Genomic DNA, 26,496 nt, shown 5'->3' on the forward strand with positions numbered 1-26,496 from the left:
GTGTTGCATCGTGGGCTGTAAAAATTGCACCAGCTCTTCAGTTAAGTTTTTCAGGATTCCTGCAGGATCTCATCTATAAAAAAATAGACGACATATGTGGTTGCAAGCAATTAAACGTGCAGACTGGGACAATGCAAAGATCAAAAAGGCTTGTGTTTGTAGTGCTCACTTCATTTCAGGGAAGTCATCATTTATCAGCCCTTAAATTAGAAAGCCTGTTTTGTATGATTAGTTTTTAGTAGCTGCGTCGTATAGCTCTGGGGAACTGCTCATGGACAATATCAAGCGTTCCTTCACGTTTGAATGAGTGACTCCGGGCGGCAAGCAGGCTCCTGATTGGTTAACACGGCGAGAAAATCCACCAAAGTTCAAATTGTTCAACTCTGGTGTCTGCCGCAAATTCGCGTCAAACGCAAAATGCACATAAAGCACCATCCGAGCGAAGTAGACGCGCGAATGGCGAAATTGCGTCTACCACGTCGTGCTAAGCTCCTCATTCTCGCCGCGACACCTCCAGGCGCGCGTCAACGCTTCTTCACATTGCCTTAACATTGAAATCACTCGCGCTTGACACCTCTACCGTGGCTGGTGTAAACGTAGAATATCACAGCTGTTTATATAGCGGTATTTTGGAAAGTCGGAAATACTCATCATTGGCAGGGAAGCGTTTTCTTTTAATTGACGAGTTAACGGGGAGAGGCAAGAGTTAAATACAAGCGTTAATAAAAAAAACATTTGAATTAAATTATTTTGATATTTATAAAGTTGTGTATTAGTATTATCAACAAAGTCATCACAACTATATTGTAAATATTTAATATATCTCTTTCCCAGTTCTTCTCCCAAATGCTTAGGACATCACCGCTAGCCTGATTAATGTAGGTCAAGCACAACATGATCAAAGTGTCCCAACATCTAGCTTCCAAAATCCACACACACACGCGCGCCTTTGAGTGTTGCTGTATGGAGTTTGACATGCAGAGGTGTTCTCAGAATTCCCAGAGAGTAAAAACTGTGCCAGATCTCGCCTCAAAATCACCATATCCATTTGCACTCCCCATCAGAGCACTCATGAAGGCATAGATTGTAAAGCATTCACTAGAACGAAGATCTAAATCTGAAACCACTGCTATCAACCAAAACTGAGGGCAGATTACCAGCGAGTCTACAAAACCAAGTTCATACTTTTCCCACAAAAACCTTTCTGTGGTCAGGTTGGTGGTGCAAGTGTGAAACGCAACTCATCGTCATATAAAAAATTCAAATGCACAAGCTGCTAAACGCCACCTGTGTCAAAAATGAGATAATGATAGTAACCGATTGCTCTCGACACGTTAATCAAATAGTTTTTAGTCAGAATCCATTAAGAACTCTTCATATGTAAAATTCACTTTTCTCTTGTTTCTTGTGTTGTGCAGGTGCAGTATACAGATAGGCAAACCGACAACGAGTGCATGACCTATCTCACCCTCTCACCTGTGCAGATGACTTTCCACGGCATCGGGAGCTCAATTTCAGCCAGCCATGACCAGGTAATATTACTGCTTTATCTTTCTATATGTAGTATATCTATAGTCTATCTGTCGTAAATCTGGTATTTTGGATTCTATAGTCAAACTTATTATATTATGAACTACGTATGCTAGGACACATTTGAAGTAAATAAGACCTAATGCATCCATTAAAATCACCATCAAACCAAAAAAAAACATCATGTGCTGTTTTTCTGTTATGTGTGTAAAACCGTGATACTTAAATTTGACTAAAATTGTCTAAAAGTGTCGAAATAATCATTCGGGCCGCAGCACATTTTACAATGGGTAATATATTAAAGAAGTGATTTATTCAACAGGCTGAAATTTCATCACTTTTCCCATAGTTTTTCCAGCCAAGAGACAGCATACCATGCCGATTGCTTTGGATTACAAAACTAATATTGCAAAAAGGGCAAACCAATTGACAGACTGGTGTTGACAGATTAGAATGTACCACAGAATTCAGAGATGTTCATAATAAGGGGAACATGTTGTGCACAGATATATTTTATCGCATTGTTTGTTTGTAGAGTTTCCTTGGATATGTGAGATTATGCGCAGCCTGCAGCTTTACTGTACGTATTTTCGCTATCTCGTGGGCTCACCAGCATGTAAATCCTCAAGATTTTATCACCGCTGAAATTTGGTAACACGCACATCTATTAACCCCCATTGTTATTGATAAGCGTGATTTTGTCACAGACCAGACCGCATTTGATTAGGTTTTCGTTTTTCATTTCTCTTGCGGTAATTATGAAACAAAAAGCACCCCAGGATCCGGGCTGCCTGGTATTCATGAGGTGGCGTATTGTGCAGTGTCATCCATGCAGAAAAGCGGTTGCTTACATTATCTAATCTAAACATAGTACTCGCTTTTGTTCTGCCCTTCAAAGCTCCACTCTCTAATAAAGGCCGTCCTATAACCAGTAATGGGGATTTCTGTTGTGGGGACAGAGCCGCCAAAGCAAAATAAAGGCAATATAGGCCATGGGCGTGTTGTTGCCAAAAGCACTGGTGCATGACTGACTGTTGGGGAGCCTTTCTTTCTTTTTAAAGATTTTTAGTACAGTGGCGTCCAGCCACAAAGAGAGTCAGAACAATGAGACTGGATGGTGACACTTTTTGGCTCGAGTTGCTCCCACTGCCATGCAGTTCATAGTTTTTCCGTCTAACAGTCACATTGAACAAGAATGGGCTCTTTTGAGTTATTACACTCCAGCGTTATTCATACGGACCATTTGGGTTATTTGGTACAGTTTATCACTTTTAGATTTACACATTTGGTATACATTTGATCAGTTTGTGAATTTCAGTGGGTTAATGGCATATATCAGGTACATGTATGTAACCATGGTTGAGGAATGGACATCACACAATGTGTTGTAAATGTATGAATGAGGTTTGTAGCTTAAGTTTAGCGTTTCTCTCTGGCGTTTCTCTCCAACCAGAGACTTTGAATGGTGCCAATGAAACTGTGATTGGATCGATTGATAACTCTTTCCTGGAGATTACCAGTATGCTATCATTCAAGATGACGACATGCGTTTGGCTAGTTTTTATCACATTAACAAAAAATGGTCTTTGAAACATGGTACTATGTTTTTTTTATTGTCATTTCTCTCCCTTGTGAGGGAAGGAGAAACGAAACACAATGTCTCCGAAACATCACAGTGCAAAAAAGTCATGCAAAGACCACATATACAACATTTGAGCAAGAAACATCTGACAATAGCCTCTTTCACAAAGTAATTTCGGTAAATTACCATGAATTTACCAGAATGACTTTACCAGTAAACACAAAAATGTGCTGTTCACACTTTAGCGTGCATGTGGTGAGATGCGTCCATAAACAGTGTGGGGGTGAACGCATTATCTGTATCAAAATGTTATGACTGGCCCGAAGCTGTCAGCGCGCTCTGACGTTGTCCGTTTTATGCCAGTAATCCTATTTACACAGCATTTACCGGTAAATTATTGGTAATCTTACAACCTCTCTTACTGGTAATCTGGCAGCACCAATTTACCAGAAAGGTTCTGTTCACACATGACCTGTTACCTGCAATTTACCAGTAAATTACCAGTAAAGATTGTATGTGTGAAAGGGACTAATGAGGGCCAGACAGAATCTGCAGACTTTTTTGCCTTTTCTCTGGAATTTTTATGGAAAATCTGCCGAATTCTGCTAAATGATTTTAAATGTTTTTAAAAAATATAGTAGACAATTCAAGCTGTAAATATCACAAAATTGCATCTAAAATGCTTACTTTTTAAAGGCTTACAATGAAAATGAGTGCACCAATGGGTCCTCTGAAATAAACTGGACCAACATGAACCAGATAATGTGCATGTCAAGATAGAATTATAGTTTGTATATAAAATTACATATATTGTTTATAGTTTTATATATTATAGAATATAATATATATATACAGAATATAAAAGCTTGTGTTAATATGTTCTCATTATAAATTTAGCACGTATGAAGATAATTTCATAATTTTTACAATGCAATGTAAACTTTATATTAAACATAATAAGACCATTTATCTTGTAAACGGATTTGAAATTATTATGTGCTGACTGTCGCGCGTCACACAGATGACAATCGAGATCCTTAACTCAGCAGGAAGTTTTATTTCATCTCAAATATCAAATGGTTCATGCTCTCTATCATAAAAAACGGTCAAAGCAAACAGCAAGCACAGGGTTAATATACTTGTCAGTCATGGCTCACAAATGCGCGGGATAGGTTATGAATGTGTGCTTTTTGTCAATGACGGTTACTGGTCACAAACACGCCCAAGTGCAGGGTATGTGTGCTTGTCAATGACGGGCCTTAAATCCGCCGAATTCCGCAGTTTTCCACAGAAATCTGTGGGAGCGGATTCCGTTTGGGCCTGCTAATGAGTTATAATTACAACATCGATGACAATAAGAAGACTTTTAGAAAAATAGGACAAGCACACTTTCAAGAAAAGCATTTCACAAAAATACATTTGATTGATTTAAAATGTAACAGTACATATTTAAATAAAAATTCAAATAAATAATAATTTAAAAAATTAATTTTGACACTTTTGGCTTTTAAACTTTAACATTGTAATATTAAAAATGTCTGTAGGTAATGTGATGAACTATACTGTACCAAATGATAAAATGACTCGTTGAAATGCTTGTTTCTGATTGGCCAGTTGCGACATTTGCAGGTTTGTTATTCCCAGATAACAACCGCTCAAAACTAATAACACTTGGTAACCTAGACATGTACAGTTTAAGATTATACTAAAGTCTTTCAACAACATACACTGCAAAAAATTATTTTCAAGAAAAAAAATTCTTAGAATTTTTCTCTTGTTTTCAGTAAAAAATATCTAAAAATTCTTAAATTAAGATGCTTTTTCTTGATGAGCAAACGACCCAAGAAAATAGTTTTTAGACCAAAATTATCAAATTACAGTGATTTTGTACATAAAACAAGCAACAAAAATCATTCAATGGGGTAAGCAAAAAATTTTTTGAAAATTTTTCTTAAAGCAACACTATGTAGTTTCCATTTAAAAATGACTTACAGCTCCCCTGGTATCAGACACTCTTCTGCAAGCAGGGGGAGGGGCGGGGCTGTGTTTCCTACCCTCCACCACCACTTTCAGAGTGTGCTTGTAGCAGCTAGGAGGCTGCTCAGGTTGCAGCAACAGTACAATTTGTCCAGTTAAAAGTTGTTCTATCACTGAAATAATTTTAGAGACATTATTTAAAGGTAAAAAAACTACATAGTGTTGCTTTAAACACTAAATTCAAGAAAAAAATTTTTTTTCGCTTGTTTTCTGCATAAAATCACTTAAATTTAATATTTTTGGTCTAAAAACTAGACTTATTTTCTTAGGTCGTTTTGTTCATCAAGAAAAGCATCTTAATTTAAGAATTTTTTGATATTTTTACTAAAAAAACAAGACCAAAATACTAAGATTTTTTTGAAAATCATATTTTGCTGTGTATATGTCATTATATTTATAAATGATTAAACCAAATAGTATGTGTTTACATTTAAACAGCTTTTCCTCATGCAGGTCTGCATTCCTTAAAAATGATCTAATAAAATATTTCAAATCAATATTTAATGTTCCTTACCCTACTTATGAGGTAAATAGCCGTGTAATAAGTGAGATAATATACATGCAGCCGGTTGTTATCGTGAAAAAATAACAACCAGCTGCCTGTACAGTATCCATGACTTTATATGATAGTTATTCAGCTAGGACACCTGTCAGCTTGACTTGATGCATCTAATAAAAAACCCTGTGCCCCCTGTAAAAACTGCAAACTGGTTCAGAAATGTAAAATTAGGATAAAAAAGTAAAGCATAATTTTTTTATGTTTGCCATAGCCACTCTATATCAAACTATCAGTATACCATCACATCTGTGTACTATAGTACTGCCACGGTACTTATTTGTAAGGATAACAGTAAGGTATTGATATATGATAGACGGCTTTAAAATGGTGAATGCTAATTGGCCATAAGCTGCGTGAAGTCTCCACCAGTACCAGGTCACCGCTTGACACTTACTCATTGGTAGAATTGACAGAGTCCTGCCGAGAGCCGTGTAGCATTGCTCCTGCATTTTCCTGGCTCCTGCAGAGCCTGTCAGTTCAGAGAGCCTGTGGCCCTGCTCTTTCTCACTGCCGAGGAAAGCCTCAAGCCCTCTTCCCTTACACCCCTCCTGCCCTGATCCTTGGCCCTCCGTGTGCATTCCTGGAGGGCCTGGGTGTTTTAGATATACAGCTGAGCGCCCCCGCCGACCCCGTGCCAGCTACGCAATGCCATCTGCCCAACATATGTTTGCATGCAGTTCTCTGGATGTTTCTCTCAATGCCCTGCCTTGAGTGTTGAACTTGTTTAAATCATGCATTTCTTTCTCCTTTTGGTTATTTACTTAATTATTTAGGTAATCGCTATTGATTTGATGTTTATAATTCATTGCGAGATTGTGAAGTTGGTTTGCTTCATTAACATAGTTGCAATCTTTTTAGGCAACACTTGGTTAAAGTGGTCCAGCATATTGCTCCGAAATGTTATTTTTAATATCTTGATTCCAGGAAAGCCACGTCCATTTTGGCTTGTTCAAACCTTTAAATTGTCCATGTTCTGCAGAGCCGAAGTAACAAAAAGCGTCGGCACAGAGCGGCAACAAACATGTCAGAGCGAGGAGCTTGCAGAGCCGTGCGCGAGGTGTTGCTTATACAACATGGAGGCCCTGAAATCGATTGTGACAGGACGAATTTGGCTGCTGCTGTGTGTGCATGCTGTGCTCAGCTGGCTGCTTTTTTCCCATGAGCCTTTGCCTCCAGTCATCAAGCTGAGGCTTGGGAATAGTACAACCTCATACATCAGGGGAGGTTTCATGTTTGCCAGTTTCTGAAGATCTGAAATGAAGAGCTGGCCGGCAAGATCTCAAAACTCTGTTGCAATTTGGCTGCTTTCTGTTTCCTGCGCTCTACGCAAGTGTGCAACGAAGTCGTATAGAAAATGTATAATAGCTATTTGGCAGTGTGTCTTGAGCACTAAAGTTGGCTTATTAACAGCTTAAGTTTCAGCCAAGTTGTTTGTTTCAGTTGCGTTGCGTTGGAGGCTGTCCCATAACATACATAATGAAAAGTCCTCGTTCTGAGTGACTAATTTTGTATTTTCACATAACTGGAAAAACAGAGACACAGTTTCATTACGAAACTTTTAACATCATCCATCCTTCTCAACATCTCGATATTTTCCCATGAAAGCATTTCCCAGATATACATTTCCCTTAAAACTTTTGTTAGTGTGCTTGTTTGTCCTGACTGTAAGTGGTGAAAACATGTTCCTTTTCTGGGGAAATGGCTTTTTTTGCATAAAAACCGAGGAGAAAGTGATTGTGCGACAATTCAGACACCTGTTGAGAGAACGGGCAGCTATTGACAGCCCTGATTCATGGCTGAGAGGCTGCTGCGTCCATCTTCAGAAGATCTCCTGCCGTGATGGGCCGTTTGAAGTCTACTCGGGCCCAGGGCTGGAGACGTTAGTACAGCAGGCCGCCCCCGTCAGGGGTCTCGGCGTGTTACTCAACCCGGCAGCTGTTCGCGTCTTCTCTCTTTGACACGGACTGAGCCTTGCATAATGTCTCTGTCGCCTACGACAGCACCTGTAGGAAATCCGTTTACGTAAAAACAAAACCAGAAGGCCCTTACCTAATCTTCTTTATTTGGAAGGGATTATTGTTTTAAAGAGGATTATTTTTCGAAGGCTAATTCGGTTTTGAAGGTCCACTAAGCAAAGACCTGCTAATTGCATGCCATTTCAGGTTATGAAATACATGGTTGTGAAATACATTGCTAGATTATGGCTAGTGGGATAGCCAAAGAATTTGGCTAGTGAGATAAATGACTCTGTATATCACCCTAAAATCAAGGAAAAAAATACTAATAAAGGTGTCATAGAAGAACCATTTTGACTGTATGGTCACATGGGGAACCAAAAATGCTTCTTTGGTGTGCTTCGCTGTGCTTCGCTGTGAAGAGCCTTTTGTAGCACCTTTATTTTTAAGATTGTAACTTACAACTACAACATTTGTTTTTCTTTAATCTATGCAAAAAAATAACCCTTTATATGTCATTTTCAATATAATACAGTTAAAATCTATGTATTACAATAGTGAGAATCCATTGATAATAAAAATGGTGATTAATGAGAGTCACAGAAAAACCCAGAAGAAAAAATTAAACCGCATTACAGTAGCTAGAATTTTGAGAGAAAATGTGCTTGTTTATCCTTCAACAGACTTTAGTTTCTTAATGAAAATATATATTTATGTTGGGGTGAAATATTTTGCATATTCAAGTCATGAATAAGTATTGAAAGCACATACACAAATTCTACAAGGTGTAAACATGCAACACATTCAGAAATTTAGGATTAGAAATGTGCTATGCGGCTTTCCACATCATTGGCTATGTTTATGTAAACAAAATGTTGTCAATCTGACTGAATTTAATATGATTGAAGGTTACGACAATACAGTTTACGTGCACACTAAACATTGCAATCTGATTCAAATGTTCATTTACATGTACATTCTATATAATCCGAACTGAATGTCTGTGTAAGCGCACAGCCAGCGTTGCCAGATTTGCGTATTAAAACCATCTGAATTGTTATACTATCCCATAAGCATCCCAATGACTGTCCACACCCCAAATATCAATAACTAATCAACGCAATCATTTAATCTCTAACCTGCAGAAAAAATAAAAACTGGTGAAACAGTTTGAAAGTAGCCTGAATCTAAACTCGAAAAAAGCAGAGGACTTGGCAACGCTACACTGCGGTCAGTATCTCTCGTCGAGTTTCCGAGTTTTTAAAAGACACAATGCTATTTTATTGCTTTAAGTAGCCTAATGTTTTAAAAGTATACATAAATGCTGCAGAATGTACATCGCGTGTACAGTGCGTGACCCCATTAACTTTACCTTAATAATGCGTGTAATGCTATTTCCTTGCTGTTGCGTGTTTCTGTGACGAGAATCATGTGATATAAGAGGTAATTATAAGAAGTGAGCTTGAGTACAAATGTTCTGCGCAAGTGCACAATGTATTTTTGCATCCGATTGAGAAAATACTACGATTCACGTATTAACATGCATACTTTTCTCCTGCTAATTGGATCACAGATCAGAGTACACCACCACCTTCAATACGATCCAAATTTGCATCTGATCAACTTTTATCGTATTGATTAAGGTATTTACATGAGGTCTTTTCAATACGATTGAGCCATCAATACGATTACAAACGGATTATTTGATTGCATGTAAACGTACCTATTGTCATACCATTTCTTGCCTAAAACATACCGCTGAATTTCCAATGACCTTATACTGGTGACAAAAAGTCACTTTGAGGGATGTAACAAAACATTGATATGGATCGAAGCATCAATTAAATGTCTAACATCGATGCCACACAAAAAAATATTGATCAGAGGTACCTTTATTTTGACACTACGCAATTCCGGCAACGCACACATTTTCGTTCACTGAATGAAACGATCTGCCTGTACATCAGATTTGCAATGTAACAACATATTTAACACAATGCATTTGCACCGCAGGTATCAATATTTCAATATTTTCTAGCATAGATTCCAATATTCTCAGATCGGTTTCATGCCTCGTTTATGTGTGCAAATAATTTGAATATGAATCCGACACATGCATTCCCATCTGCAATTTATGCGGACAAAGCAGATATTCCCATGTTAAGATGTGTCGTATGTCATTGAAAAAGCGACGTTTGCAAATGACGTCAACTTAGGTGGACAGCACCCGCCATCACATGACTCTTCTTAGTAGTACAGTGCATGTCTTGTTACAGAAATAAAGCTGTGTAATCTTGTACTTAAATATACTTCTGTGTCCACTGCATATCGTGATGATTTACTTTCTCTGTGGTTTAAGTTGTTTTTGATCAGTATGTCTACCTTGAATTGTTTCGCAAAGTTTAATGTAAATTCTGATATTGTATATGGGTTGCTTTTAAAAGATAATGTAAGCGGGTCGTCAAAAAACGATTCGGATATAGTCAAAAAATCAGAATTGGGCACCAAGATCTGCAATGTAAATTCAGCCAATGTGGTGGTAGCAGTGAAAAGACATATACAGAAAATGTTGTGTCTGCTGCCGGATGCTGTCTAAATATCGTTAAATTGATTGATTTACCCTTGAATCAAATCAAAATTTGTTACTTTGGGATGGATGCATTTTTTAGATTGATGCTTGATACAAGTTGATACACTTATTTATTTAAATAGGGATTTGTAAGTTTCCACTTTCTTGATCACACTGTATTCTGCATTATTCCATTTAGTGGAGGCTTTGGCTCTCTCATGATGTTTGGCGTCTTTTAACATCCTTCACGCATCTTTCAGCTCTTCTGCTTTTGAACGTCCCTCACCATCATGCAGGTCAAATGTGAACTCTTATCGCTACTCGCCAGGCTCGAGAAGAAAACTAATAATGATGATCCTAGGTCGCGGTTTACTGATACCAGCCTGCTCCTCCGTCCATCCCCCACCTGGAATCCGAATCCCATCGTTATAGAGCCGACTTTACTCCATGTTTGGAGCCCCGGCTTTCAGCAGGAGGCTGCGAGTTGACCAGCACCCATTTGTCAAACCGCCCGGCACTGTGTCGGGACCCCATTAGGCCGTCTTTGAACGTCGCTGTCTCAAACTGTCCCATCAAGACCCCCCCGACCGCCCGTCGCACCAGCAGCCGCGGCCTTTGGTGAGCAAACAAAGGCCTTCCATCAGACCATCACTCACGCTCGCACGTCTCTCGTCTGTTTTCCTTAGGAAACGACTTTCAAAGTTGGGCGCATTAGAATGCGGGGGACCTCAAACGAAGCGTCAAGAGATGATAGGCTGAAGGGGGGAGAGAAAAGAAGAGAGCAACATCTTTTATTCTTCTCTCATTGACCACCCATCCCTCAACAAGCTTTGAATCGGCCTGCCAGAGGTTGTGATTGTCGGCCCACTAATCTAAACATGAACTTGCACATTAAGGCCAACTTGTTGATACCTTAAGAGGCCTCTCCAAACACAAAGGGCTTGATAATAGGACATTAGCACCTTAACTGACTCGTCTATGAAAAGTCGTCTATGGAGTTAACTGGCCGTGGTGCCAAAAAGCTCCCAGTCAATTTTTCATTGCCACAAGAGTTTCACTCTGAGTTTTGTTTCACATGTTTTCTCTGGTGTTAAGTTGTGCGGTTAGCATGATTCAGGTCACTTTGGCTGTGATTCAGTGAGATTAGTCACGTATTACTATTTAAATAGTAGTTACTTCAAACATTTATGCAGTCAAGTGATCTCGCACTGAAATACAAAGGGCTTGTTTTGCAATAGCTAGTTTCGTTTTTACATTCCTCTTACATTTTAAAACATTCAACCCTTATCTATCCCGACCCACATTTCTAGATTTAGTTTGAGTTGGCATGTGAAAAAATCGTAAGGAATGGATTTTGTCAGCGTACGTCAAAACGAATTATCGTTTTCGGTTTGCTCATGTTTGTTTAAAGGGTTTTGTTTATTCTTCGAGTAGCGAAACAAAACAAAGGCTTAGTAGCGTAGTGAGAACATATGTTTGCCTTATCTGCAAGTTCATTGCATATGTGGGTGTTAGTGGTAAAATGATTATTCCTGACCAAACATCTCACTTCGTTGAGATTTTTCTGACACAAAGCTGATGTTTTTTCACACCCTTGCCCTCTTGTGCTAAGTGTTACATTCATTAGCACATTGGTGCCAACAGAGCGCAATGTTTTGTCAATGGCTGTTGATTAGCACTATTAAAGGAGGTGTGTGAATTTACTGTTTGCCCAAACTGCAGGGTGAGCAGTGATTATCAGTTAATCCATTCAAGTCAAAATCAAGTTCTGTTTGATTTATCAGGCAGCCCTACTGTTTGAGTACTTTGATATAGATAAACGGTTTAACTTCACAAAAACCTGTCAAGAAGAGCTCAGGGGATGTTTATAACTGGTATTACAATGCGTTTTGGCCTCTTAGATGCAATACCGTCATCTGACATTATTTATTCTAAATGAGCATTTATAAGACTCTTATGTTTAGTTTCAGTAACTTCATTTTAATGGCAATTAAATGATTATTAGTCAGAAATGTCTTATTTTCACAAATAGCACCTAATATAATTTTCTCATTTTTAATGGAGGTGGTGTTAAGCTCTTCATATCTATCACCCCCAAATCAAAACAAAAGAAGGAGAAAATATGTTTTACCTAAAGAAAACTGTAACTTTTTTATGCTGTTTGCATGCAGCATTTTTATGCAAAATAAGCTAAACTAGCCCCATTCATTCCTTTGGCTCCAAACAGGGATGAATTTAGAAGCCACCAAACAATTCCATGTTTTCCCTATTTAATCTCCTAAAACCAGAGTCTTTTTTCCAGATTTCTACCAGCTATTCTGGGGTTAGGAAGAACCAATTAATATAATAACTTTTTTTCTAAGAACACGTTGTACACAAACAAGGACAAATACAGGTTCCAGTTACACAGAATCAAGTATTATGGTGCAAACATCAAAAAACTGTGTCTTAGGAGGTTAAAGACATGAGGAGTTACATGAGTAAGTATGGTGGCACAAAATAAAACTTTTGTTTGGAGCCATAGGAATTAATGGGGCTAGGCTAAATGCTACATTCAAGAAGCACTGCACAGATTAAAAGTGCATGCATTGAAAAAAGATAGGTATGTATTAATTCATCTAAGTTGAGGTAAGAACATAGTAAGATATTGAAAACGGTGGCGTTTTCCTTTAAGTTTACTTGAACTTCTTTTGTAAAATGAACAAAATGATTGTTTGTTGATTACTTAAACAAATTGCGTGGAACCAGTTAAGACATTTTTTAAGTAAATTCAACATAATTTTTTTTTTTTAAATTTCAGTCATAATATGACAAAACATGATATTTTTTTTATTGTGCACTGTAAAAAAATACTTTTTTTATTTAATTAATTAAATTACAATTCATTTCAACTTACTTGACTAGCGAGGAGTTGCTATAAAGTTCAAATAAAGTAGGCTAATGAAACTTTATTTTTATCATTTATAGCAACTTGAAATAAATTGTAAATATAATTTAATTAAACTTAAAATTTAAGTGCAACAAGGTTTTTTAACAGTGTAGTATTGTTTTTCTGCTGTTTTTACTGTAACATTAAATATACTTTAAAAATACTTTATGACAGTGATTAAAATTAGACTGCAAATTAACAGTGGAAAATAAAAATAACAGTGGGAAAAAAATATACATAAACATGGTCAAGTGTGTTCCTGTAGCTCAACTGAGTTTTGTTACAAGCATAAAGACTCCCAGGGAACACTATTTATAAAATATATATATACAAACGTGTCATTTACACTGGGAAGCTGGGGACATGTCCCCACCACTTTTTGAAATGTCTGATTTTGTCCCCACCACTTTTTAAAGGCATTTGGTTAAAATGTTCTGAAAAATCAAACAATACCTGTGCGACTTACACTGCAAAAAATGACTTTCTTACTTAGTATTTTTGTCTTGTTTTGAGTAGAAATATCTAAAAATTCTTCAATTGAAATGCTTTTTCTTGATGAGCAAAATGACCCAAGAAAATAAGTCTAGTTTTTAGACAAAAACTATACAATTTAAGTGAATTTGTGATTAAAACAAGCAAAAATATCTGCCAATGGGGTGAGAAAAAAAATATAAAAATAAGATTAATTTTTTCTTGAACACATAATTTAAGTTCATTTTTTTCACCCCATTTTTCTTGATGAGCAAAAATCTAGTTTTAGACCAAAAATATCAAATTTAAGTGATTAAAACAAGCAAAAATATCTGCCAATGCTGTGAGAAAAAAAATATAAATATAATATTTATTTTTTCTTGAACACATAATTTAAGCTAATTTTTTTCACCCAATTTTTCTTGATGAGCAAAAATCTAGTTTTAGACCAAAAATATCAAATTTAAGTGATTTTGTGCATAAAACAAGCAAGAAATCTGCAAAATGGGTAATTTTTTCTTGAATTTTTCTTGAATTTAGTTAATTTTATTTTGCATCTTAATTTAAGATTTTTTTATATTTTTACTGAAAACAAGACAAAAAAAATCTGACTTTCTTACTTACTATTTTTGTCCTGTTTTCAGTAGAAATATCTAAACATTTTTAAATCAAGATGTATTTTGAAGAACATTTTTTCTTGAAAATCATTTTTCGCAGTGTTCGACTGGTTTTGTGGTCCAGGGTCACATATGTTGCGTTGTGTGCTTATAGTGTGTTTTCTTTTACATATGTTATGAATTTCATTGTAATCATTGACTTAACATGCTGCTGTTTTCTACAGTATGGTGCTTTGGCACTGTTCAGTTGAGCTGGTGTTCTAGGGACTGTTACATGTGTGCAGTCGACATTGTTGAGGGTTTTATGCTGAGTATTTTTGTGTTGTTGACCGGCCTACACTATACCCATTTTTGATGCGCCGTAATTTCATATTTTTCCCGTCCTGCTGTAATGTTTTTTCATCTGATCTTTTGTCCCCACCACTTTTCAACACAAACTGACGCCCCTGTATATATATATATATATATATATATATATATATATATATATATATATATATATATATATATATATATATATATATATATATATATATATATATATATATATATATATATATATATATATATATATATATATATATATATATATATATAGCAAACTCAGTGAACAAACATAATGATAAAATGTATAGCTTGTAAGTTGCTTTGGATAAAATGTCTGCCAACTTCACGAATGCAAAGTTTGGGAAAAATTTAATTGGTCACAAAATATGCTTCTTAGATTTTGGGAAATTATGTCTGTGTTTTTATTTGAAATATTTTCCCATATTATGCATTTTACTGATTTCTTGTTTAAATGTAGAAGTCACTATTTTGTCTTGTTGTAAATGTGAGAGGAAGGAGAGTGTTAAACTAGATTTAAAACCCCAAAGGGAATGACTGGGTTTCACGCACAGCTCAGTCTACGGGCCTCTCATCTCTTGATTTTCGTGATGACCGTGCTTCGAAAATCCTACAGTGTTCACTGAAACGAACCCTACACTTCATCTGCTTTCCTAGTTACGCTTTAGCGTGAAAAGCAGAGGCTGAGATCCTCACTTAACTTGATATGTGACACGCGTCTTGTGGTTAAGAGCTCTTCTTATGCATTAATCATGGCCGAGAGCTTCAAGTGAGAACAAACTCAGCGAGTAATTGTAAGCATATACGGGACAATGAAAGTCACTGTATAATAATTAACCACAGAGAGGTGTTTTTCCTGCTATGATGTGTGTCTCAAGACGTGTTGATTTATTCATTTCAAAATAATTTTTGCCAACCTTTATTTAAAAGATACCCAAATCATAGACTATTACTTACGCTCTGTGTCTCCTGTGGCCGCCGCAGATTGACGCCTTGATTCAGAGAACCGAGAGTACACGTTTGATTTTACTGAGCCACGTGAGCAACAAGGTGTGTGTGAATGTTTATTCTGCAGACCACAGGATGAGTCCTGGTTTATGTGGATTACATAGCGGGGGCGCATTAGTAGCCCAATCAATTATAAGCACCTTAATCAGAGCTATCTTATGGAAATGCGAGGTGCAATGTGAGAATGTTTTTCTGTCTGTCTGGATGCCCCTTCTCATCTTTCAGTTAACACATTCTCACGCGTCACAGACCAGACATCACAAAATGGCCGTGAACAACGAGTGCACCGGGGGTTAACGCGGATTACGACCGAGGTGTCACACACTCCTGCTGGTAAAGCAAACAACAGGCTTTTGTGTGTGTGTGTGTCTGGTATGTCATAGGACAGGGAGCTTGATGAGTTGCCCCAATGTTGTCAGGGACCATATATCTGAGAAGTGAAGTAAAGGACTACATGTAAATGTAATCAGATTATGTAAAGGATGTGTGATTACCGTATTACAGTTTAAATATGCATAGTTAGGTTACAGACACATTTTATACATTACATGATTACATATTGGTTATAATTCATACCTGCCATGCAATAGTAATGCATTCGTTTGTATTGTACTTGATTTTAAAGTAGGACTGCATAACCAAATAATCACAACTAATTGTTTGCAGAATAAAAGTTTTTGTTTATATCATATATCTGAGTGTATTGTATAAATAATTATGTATATATAAATACACACATGCATGTATATATTTAGAAATATTTACATGTGTACATACATTTTTATATTTATGTATAATTTATATTATATTTAAATATGAATACTTAATATATACAAATATTTTTTTTCTTAAAATTTTACATGCATGTGTGCATATTTATATATACATAATATTATACACACACATATATGATGTAAACAAAAACTTTTATCTTGCAAATGATTAGTTGTGATTAGTTGTTATGCAGCCCTATTTTAAAGCAAGACCTTCATAGGAATTGAAAGTATATTTGCTAAGGAAATTAATTCAGTAAGACAGGGAAGATATTGGTGTGTGAAAATGAGGTCATATATTCATCACAAAAATTTATTTACAGTTCCCTTTACTAGTTTTTTACAGTGTACATTAGTTAAATCTAATACATATCAGTTAAATATAATACAAGTCGTTTCGGCAGGACCATGGTGCTACATACAGAAACCGAATTACATAAAGCCACACAGAGTTAAGGACTAAAAAGTATACATTAGATAATAAATAGAGAGTTTATATAAGGCTTTTAGACATTGTAATATTAACAAAGTTAGACATGATTCTGTTTTTGTTATTATTTGTACAAAATAATAATAATAATAATAATAAGTGCATTATTCTTGCATGTGACACGCATGAAATAAACAATAGTTAGGTCAAAAAGAGTTATACAATTAAATATTTATAAAAGATATATGCAATAATTTTACTGGTTAGATTTTTTTTTATTATGTTATTTTTTCAAAGATTTCATACTGTAGGTAATCAGCCCAACACTGTAATTAAGTGTAGCTTTGTTACATCACTTTTCTTCAGTATTTCCCTGTCAGTTTCCAGGGTGATTATTATTACAGATGTGGGTGGAGATGGAAGAGCCTCAGGAAGTGTATGTCAGATGAATGTACCCTTTGCATTTTCTGATTGGAAAAGGAAACTCATTCTGCGTGGTCCTATCACACCTTCCTCTACACTCATGTGCATAGATTAGACAGGAGAAGTGCGTAGCCAAATTACACAGCAAAATTAAGGATGGCATTTTTTGTATCATAATATGACGTTGTTTGTACATACTTAAACAGAGAAGGTGCAATAAAATGTATTAAAAACATCAAACAAGTGCTAAATATTGGAACTTAATCAACATATTTACTGTAAATTCAGAGTCTTTAAAGGAAAACACCACCGTTTTCAATATTTTACTATGTTCTTACCTCAACTTAGACAAATTATTACATACCTATCTTTATTTAATGCGTCCACTTAATCTTTGTACAGTGCCTTGTAAATGTGTTAGCATTTACCCTAGCCCCATTCATTCCTTAGGATCCAAACAGGGATGAATTTATAAGCCACCAAACACTTCCATGTTTTCCCTATTTAAAGACCGTTACATGAGTAGTTACACAAGTAAGTATGGTGGCACAAAATAATTTTTTTTGCGTGGAGCCATAGGAATGGGGCTAGGCTAAATGCTAACACATCCAAGAAGCGCTGTACAAAGATTAAAAGTGTACGCAATGAAAAAAGATAGGTATATTAATTCATCTAAGTTGAGGTAAGAACATAGTAAAATATTATAAAACGCTGGTGTTTTACTTGAAAGAATATACTGTTTGCTCACAACCACATTCAAATCTTTTTTTTTTCTTTTAAATCTACAAAGAAACAAAGTTTAAAGGTTTTGAATAAAAAAGAAGCATGATAGTTTATTTATAAATTATACAATTATTAGGGAGTTTTAATATTTGTTATAAAAATCAGTTTTAAAAAATACAGACCAACCTGTGAATTTATTAAACATTTTCTAAAGACGAGGGAAGGTGACGAGCATACAATGTTGTATAGATTTATTTTACACCGTAACAATAGCTCAGTGTCATGGTTGTTACGCTTTAGCAAAAAAAGATAATTTACTTAATATTTATTTTGCTTGTTATCAGAAACAAACTGCTCTAAAGGGACTTTGTTGTTATTGATTCTATGCAGAAGTCTACCTGAAGTTGAGTTTGGGCCACAAAAGCTGTTTGGCTGTTGTTGCTGCTGAAACCAGTTATTGTAAGAAATAAGGTTCATTTAATTTGAGGGAAAAAATACACACATTCAGTTTCATCGTTTGCACTTGCATCGTTGTTGTTGCGCGCCTATCTGAAGTGAACTTCCGGCCTATATTTATTTATTGGTTTGGCTAGTGGCTAAACTGATCTCTGAAACAAATACTGGTAAGGTAAATTGAATAAACCTAACATTTTCAAAGTATTGGTTATAAAGAAACCTATTCATAAATGATAATAAAATAATTTCTCTCCAACAAATACCTTGTCGAAAATAAAATGTTTTGGTTTTCTTAAGACAAAGGGAGACAACAAGCATGGATCACAACTGTGCATAGAGGTTTGGCAACCAGCCAAGAATTCAAGGACCTGTAGCTAACCTTATATATCTTAATTTTACACAGGTGTTTCGCGCGGCACTGTAGACACGATTCCGCCTTATTCGCGCGTTGCGGCGGGAAACGCGCGAGTTGAAAAATTTGAACTTTGACGGAAAATGTGCCGCGTTAACCAATCAGGAGATTGCTCTAGTAGTGACGTGATTACAGGAAGTGAGTGGAGTCGCAGTAGCCCCTGCCATTGAATTTCCGCGTGAATGTCTCGATGATTCGAATTTCAAAATGTTCAAGAGGCAAACTAGATGCAGTAGACGCAAATTTGACGCCTCAATCGCGGCTGGTTTGAACCCACAGTAATAGTTTATACGTTTTAGATATGATAAATGGACGAAGGTAATTTACTTTTTTTATTTACTTTTTTATCAGAAATAAACTACTGTAAAAGGACTATTGATTCTTGTTTGACTATTGATTGTTTTTGATTCCACGTGGAAGTCAACCGGAAGTTGCGTTTACTCTACAAAATCCGTTTTTTGGGTTGTTGCTGCTGAAACCATCTAAAGTTGCGATTTTAAAGATGCTTTAAGAAATATGAGAAGCCTGCACATTGCAATCTCCATAACAACCTTGATGTGTGAAATAGGATGTAGACCTTGAATGAAATAGGCTGTACTTTGAATGTTAAGCAGCGCTTTGTCAATATATTCTTTATCTGAGATCTTACGATTTCCCTTTTTATGTGGTGCACATAACCTTGGAGTCCATCTGCATAATATAACGGAAAGAGACTTTGAAATGAGATGAGCTCCTGACTTCACAGAGGAGTCTGATAAGACAGTGTATTGATTTATAAGCAGCCAGTGGGTACGGTAATGTTTTCAGAGGATGAAGAAGGCCACAAGGTCCCCCATTGGTCCCCTGACCTTTGATAGAAGGAGTGTAGACAACAAGAATCCAGGCAAAGAAGATCTTACTCTGAAGTCTGTTATTTTGGTTTGGTAGACCCAGCTGCAGAAATGAGGCCTTCATAGTTGCCTCCTTTGTTTCAGGCAGTCTGTCTATCTTGCGGTGCACTCTTTTACGACTCTTGGTTTTACTATCTACAATCTAATTAGCTCCATCCTAATCATGTGTTAAATTGCATTACCTGGTGTTTACTATCTGTTTGCCACATTGTAAAAGCGTGTGAGGGTGCCCATAAACTCGGATTGCAGTGGATTTGATGACTTCTCCTCCTTTAAAAGAACTTCAGCTACTGGAGTTGCAGGTCTGCAGGGAGAAATCCAAGCAGTGGAGTTGCCAACTAAAGTATTAAGTCCTCCACAGTGCATTCTGGGATTGAATTATTTTGTACTTGTAAATGTTTTCATAGCAAGAATTGTTAAAGCACTTTCTTTGCCAATGTATCCGACTGCTTTAAAAGAGAAATCGCCACAAAACAGAACTTTTAAAAGCAAAGCTTATATTGGTGGCTCATCATAGTTACATTGCACTTTTTCACAAATAGGATACAACTTTAGTACAGACATTTGCATGATTGCATAATCTGCATTTAAGTTTGATTGCATAATCTGCATTTAAATTTGATAAAATTGGTTAAGCAAGTCAATAAAACCTAATATGTTAAGTTTTTGACTAGTAATGAGTTATAAGAGAAATTTTAATTTTATTTAACTTATTTATTTAACCCTATTAAGACCCAATTTTCCTGTATACGTTATAGTTCCGCGAGATTAAAAGAGTGATTACAAAAAATATATACATTTTTAATGATACATATAATATATAATTTTTTTTCATTTACTTTCCATCTATACATTAATGCTGTGATTTGGGATATATGAAATCCTTTTATACCCGTTTACCACTCAATTCCTCAACTACACCATTAGCTTGCCTGAAAAATATCAAATATTTATGAAAAATTAACATAAATTATGATCTAAATTGGAAATAAATAGTTTTTAGATATTGATCTAGATGTTATGTGTTGAATGCAGCCATTTGGTGTTTAGAAAAAAAACATAAAAGAATTACAGTTTAGGATATAAATCACTTCGACCAGCAGAGGCCCATAGAGACCCATTCATTTTACTGGATGTGGCCAACTGCTCAACATCACAACTTTATTGATACATTTTGTGAATGTATTTTATATAGGCATTAGAAATGACATTAAAAATAAAAATTATTTCAAATAGTAGAATTTTTGGACGTTTTTGATGCATTTTGAAATGTCTGTTTTTACAAAGTGCCACAGAAATTTGACTGAATGTAAGTGTGTGTGTGTGTGTCTGTGTTTTTATGTGTGTGTAAGTTTTACTGTGTCTTTGTGTGTGAGTCTGTGTTTGTATGTGCATGTGTGTGTGTGTATGTGCGCGCATGTGTGTCTGTGTGTGTGTGTGTGTGTGTGTGTGTGTGTGTGTGTGTGTGCGTGTGCGCACACCTGTGTGAGTTTTTTTTTTTTTTTGCATCGGTGGCTGTTTTTTTGCCAAATTCTATAAGAAATGCTCTCTGTGGCAGTCATACCTTTGTGTGTTTGTGTGTGTCAGTTTGTGTGTGTGTTGAGCATGTATTTTCTATGTAACATTTGTGCTCTAGTACCAGGCCTACCTTTCTGTGTTGAAATTTTCAGATTTATTCTGGATGCATTGATTTTTTTGAGAAATAAAAAGAAAAAAAAGATTTTTTTGCATTTCCCATTCATTTTAATTGGGGTCATTTTTACCCCTTAAGGGACTAATTAAGTTACTTTTTTACGCCTCTTTAGAACGACCGAATCAAGCCCAGTTTTTTATATGAATCTTGACAGATAATCTGGAAAAGTCACACAAATCGTATTCCACTGTGATGAAGGGAACCATGTTTTTAAACTAAAGAAAAGTGGCTTCGGGGTAGGATTGACCCCAAGGGTCTTATTAAGGTTAAGTTAAAGTAAAACAAAAATGTATGTTGATAAAATTTTTAATAGAATCTGTGTTATAAGTATAAGATTATAATAATAATAATAATTTTTTAAATAACAAAATCATACAAATCAGTATTTCAATCTATTTACTACCAAATGTTTTTAACAGCACATAAAACAAAGTTGTAAACCTCACCAAAATTTAAGTTAAACAGATCATATGATAATGTATGACCTGATGATCTATATTTTTCAATGTTAACTGCATCAATTCATTAAATGTTTCTCAAACACTAAGTGTGATTTCATTATGGAAAGTGTCAGACATAAGTTGTCCAAGCCACCAAAAAAAATGGCCTTTAGCTGTCTCTGGGGTGGTACCATTTCAAAAGTACATCTTTGGACCTGAGGAGGTCATACTAGTACCTCAAATGTACATATTTCTACCAAAGAGTGCATATTAATACATCAAATAAATATATTGGTACCAAATGTAATCATATATGTACTTAAATGGACCTTTTAAAAGGAAAACACCACCGTTTATCAAATTTTACCAATTTTTGTTCTTACCTCAACTTACACAAATTCATACATACCTATCTTTTTTCAATGTGTGCACTTAATCTTTGTACAGCGTGTTGTGAATGTGTTAGCATTTAGCTTAGCCCCTTTCATTCCTTAGGATCCAAACAGGCATGAATTTAGAAGCCACCAAACACTTCCATGTTTTCCCAATTTACCATGTTTGCAGCACTTTGACCTCAGGCGCAGTAATATTGACGGAAGTTTGTGCGAGAGGGGTAGTAGTCAGGAGTGATGATGTTACTGCGCGCCAAGGTCGAAGTGCTGCAAACTAAGTGCTCTTCCGCCATACAATAAAGTTCAAATTTTTATCTGCCTAAAAAATCACCATGTTTTATTTTCTGCCAACGTAACTACTCATGTAACAGTCTTTAATTAGGGAAAACATGGAAATGTTTGGTGACTTTTAAATTCATCCCTGTTTGGATCCTAAAGAATGATTGGGGCTAGGCTAAATGCTAACACATTCATGACGCGCTGTACACAGATTAAGTGCACACATTGAAAAAAGATAGGTATGTATTCATTTGTCTAAGTTGAGGTAAGAACATATTAAAATATTGAAATACAATGTTGTTTTCCTTTAAAGGGTCCTGCCCCAGTAACAGCTTGAGACCCTTCTTTAACAATTTGTGTCCTAAAGAAATACACAGACATTTCTTTAATTCCCTCAGTATGGTGCATTTAATACAATTGAATTAAATAAAAAATCTCATAATGCATTCAGTGCCTCTGACATCACCGATGAAGATTACATTTAGAAAACACTGCCGTTTCCTCAAATGCCTCCATTAGCACATGTTACGCATTCATCGTCCAACGCACACAGGTCCACAAATGCCAGGATGTAAACCACGTCACACACCAAGAACGGCCGGCCCCTTTCATACAAACAATCCAGAATGTTTTTAGTAAACATATCTCAGCAATGAAACATCCCCTGATTGTGCCGCACATTCCCCTGGCAACAGGGTCAAGTTTTCCCCAACATATCCAACTTTTTGGGGATTGAGGGAAAGGGAGCTACAGTCGGTTTTTGTAATCAACGTTGAGTGCCGTGTTTGGTGGGAAAGGCAGATGGCGAGGGGGTTTGGACACTTGCACGTTTGAGTAATGGGGAACCTTGCACGCCATCAGGGATGGGCCCTGCTCATTACACCATGCATTTGAGCGTTTTATTGTTGCATCCCGTTTGGATATGACGTGTTTAAACCTTCCTCTGAGACCGCTATGGGGGTGCGGATGTAGGGGAGGTGGGGGGTGTTGTATTGGAGTGAAGGGTGTAAAACGCTGTCTGACTGCAAACACTCTCCAGTTACAGGATTTGGTACCTGTGGGTTACATGCACAGACCTTTTATCCTCTGCAGTCTGCCTGTTTGAGAAAAAAATAAATCATTTTGGGGATTGTGGCAGAAAATAGCAGTTTTATGATTTGTACAAGATAGACATGAAACAACACAGATGTACTTCGTGTCAACATACACAGTGTAAATGTCTTTCTATTATTTGCTCAGGAAAATTGCATACATTTATGTTGCTTAGATGTAATACGTGCCAGAATGTTTTGCTATTTGTCACACCTGTTAAGTTTTTCTTTATTTAAAGGACTTTTCAGGTTAGTCGTTTCTGTACATTTACATTTTAGTTAAGCATATGTTCTATTGATTTCACTTTAATTTCAATCTTTGACCTTACTCAGTCAATATTAAAGATATCAATGTTATTTTCACAGAATGTTCTTTGTATAGGATGATTTTTGGTAGAAAACAGTAAATCACAAAAAATGACTAGCTGTGTTTTTACAGGCAGGGTGACATCTCATTCCTCAGGCCCAAAGCAAACAATGAATAGCCTTGAGTAAAGTGTGGGAGTTGCAATCTCTTGTCAGTTTATTATATATGTAAATGACAGGAAGTGATTACATGCCTCCATCAAACCAAACGCTTCCTTTACTGTTGAGCGTATGATATAAAGGTCTTTTCCACTAGGTATGCAATGACATGACAGCTAACTGCTGATAAGCAAACCCTAATTTACATTTGCTATCTTCGCAACAGGCCAACTGCTACTTAGTTTTTTCTTCCGGCCTGTTTTTCAATACAATAAAATCTGTAGTTGTTGGAAATAGGGCTGGCTAAAAATTACAGATTTTTCCATTTTAATCGATCTTCAATTTTAGCAATAATAATATGGATTCGGGAAATCCTGAATGGATTCGTTATGTATGTGCTTTACTTTAGGCCGGGCATGTAAGGAGTGCCCGATGGGCTGGGGCAAGCATGAACGATGCTTGGGACAGTTGACGGTGTTTTAGGCCTTTTGCCAATTTAAATATTTAATAAAAGAATATGCGAAACAGACCTTAATGCGCTTCTCACTCACTGTTTAAAAGGTCTAAAGTGCCTGCCTGGCAAACCATATTATACACATATTTACTTGTGCTGGGCAAAGATTAATCACGATTAATCGTATACAAAATAAAAGTAAATTTTTGCATAAAATGTGTGTGTGCTTTGTGTAATTATTATGTATATTTAAATACTCAAACATACAGTCATATACATACATATACATATGCATATTAACACATATATACACACATATATACATATACATATACACACATATATATATATATATATATATATATATATATATATATATATATATATATATATATATATATATATATATATATATATATATATATATATATATATATATATATATATATATATATATATATATATACATTTCAGAATGTTTTTATTTATATATAATTTTTAAAAAGTATATATAATATAAAATATATAAAATCTAAATAAATATATATACACATGTAAATATTTATTTAAAATAAAATGAATGTGTGTGTATGTATATATACATATTACACAGATGCATATTATGCTAAAAATCACTTTTATTTTGTATGCGATTAATCGCGATTAGTCACGATTAATTTTTGCCCAGCACTAATTTATTTACAGAAAATTATTTACAATTATCCTTGTAAATGTAGTATGTTGTGTAAATGTGAAAAATTCAGAAGTAAACATGTATGCATGTCTAAGTACATTGTGGCGCTTTTCCATTGCATAGTACCACTCAGGTTGGGTCGGGCCCACTTTCTTTTTTTGGGGGGGCTTTTCCACTGGGTACAGTATGTAGTACCCAATTTTTTTTAGTATCACCTCGGTTGGGGTTCCAAGCAAGCTGAGCTGATACTAAAATGTGCTGTGAAAACACCGTAGATCACTGATTGGTTTGAGAGAATCGTCACAACCAGCGTTAAGATAAGCTTTACCTTCATACTTGAACAAACCTGTTGTCATCTGTGCTTTGTTGTAAGTTCCTAAACTCAATTTCAGTGGTGAAACACCATACCAGTGTTTTCCTTGCAGTTTGTGGCGGCACATTCATGACGCGCACGTCATGGCATTTTTGTAATTTAGCGGAAAGCGTCGACTGACGCCACAGGTGTTTGTACAAAAACTGTCATGTGAGACAGAGGTATAGTGATAAACGTGATGTACAAATATTTATTTGTGGTGGACAATTTTGATTTTGACTTACAAATACATGAATGTATGGGAAACAATGCATTCCAACGATGCTCGCTCCCACTTTTTGTATGATGTCACAGCAGTAGGCAGTGCAAATATAACGACATGCCTAAATAATCCCTCCTACTCTGAAGTGGTACTAAACTCAATGGAAAAGCTACCAATCCAAAGTAAAGAAAGCGCCATGTTTCGTGCTAGGTCTTAAAGTGACAGCACACTAAACAAATTGTCCAAATAAAATATCTACAAAACAAAACAAATTTTTTTTTATGAAATATTGAGTACTACAGTAATTGCATCGAAACCATACAAACTAATCGAATTGCCAAGTTAGTTGCAATATCTAGCTCTAATTAAAAGAAGGACTAACCGCATCGGATCAAGCACTCTGCTGGGTGCTCATGACTACCCACTAGGGATGCTAAACAATTAATCGCGATTAATCGTTAGCAGAATAAAAGTTTTTGTTTACATCATATATGTGTGTGAACGGTGTATAATAAATTTTTATAAATAAATGTACACACATGCATGTATATGTTTTAGAAATGTTTACATGTGTATATACATTTGTATATTTATGTATAATTTAAATTATCTATAAATATAAATACTTAATATATACATTTTTTTTTCTTAAAATTATACATGAATGTGTTCATATTTATATATATACATATTTATTATACATA

The 26,496-nt window shown here is 35.7% G+C and overlaps 1 protein-coding gene across 2 annotated transcripts in view; it reads left to right on the forward strand.

The window, feature by feature from the left end:
* stau2 (staufen double-stranded RNA binding protein 2) overlaps positions 1-26,496 on the forward strand; it is a 114,831-nt gene that overhangs the window by 66,896 nt on the left and 21,439 nt on the right. For both annotated transcript variants that reach the window (XM_065294944.1, XM_065294945.1), the window contains exon 13: positions 1,419-1,532. In XM_065294944.1, the coding sequence (XP_065151016.1) occupies positions 1,419-1,532 (114 nt within the window). The remainder of the gene's footprint in view (positions 1-1,418; positions 1,533-26,496) is intronic.

Source organism: Paramisgurnus dabryanus, chromosome 22 (genome assembly GCF_030506205.2).
Source record: "Paramisgurnus dabryanus chromosome 22, PD_genome_1.1, whole genome shotgun sequence".
NCBI classification, from domain to species: Eukaryota; Metazoa; Chordata; class Actinopteri; order Cypriniformes; family Cobitidae; genus Paramisgurnus; species Paramisgurnus dabryanus.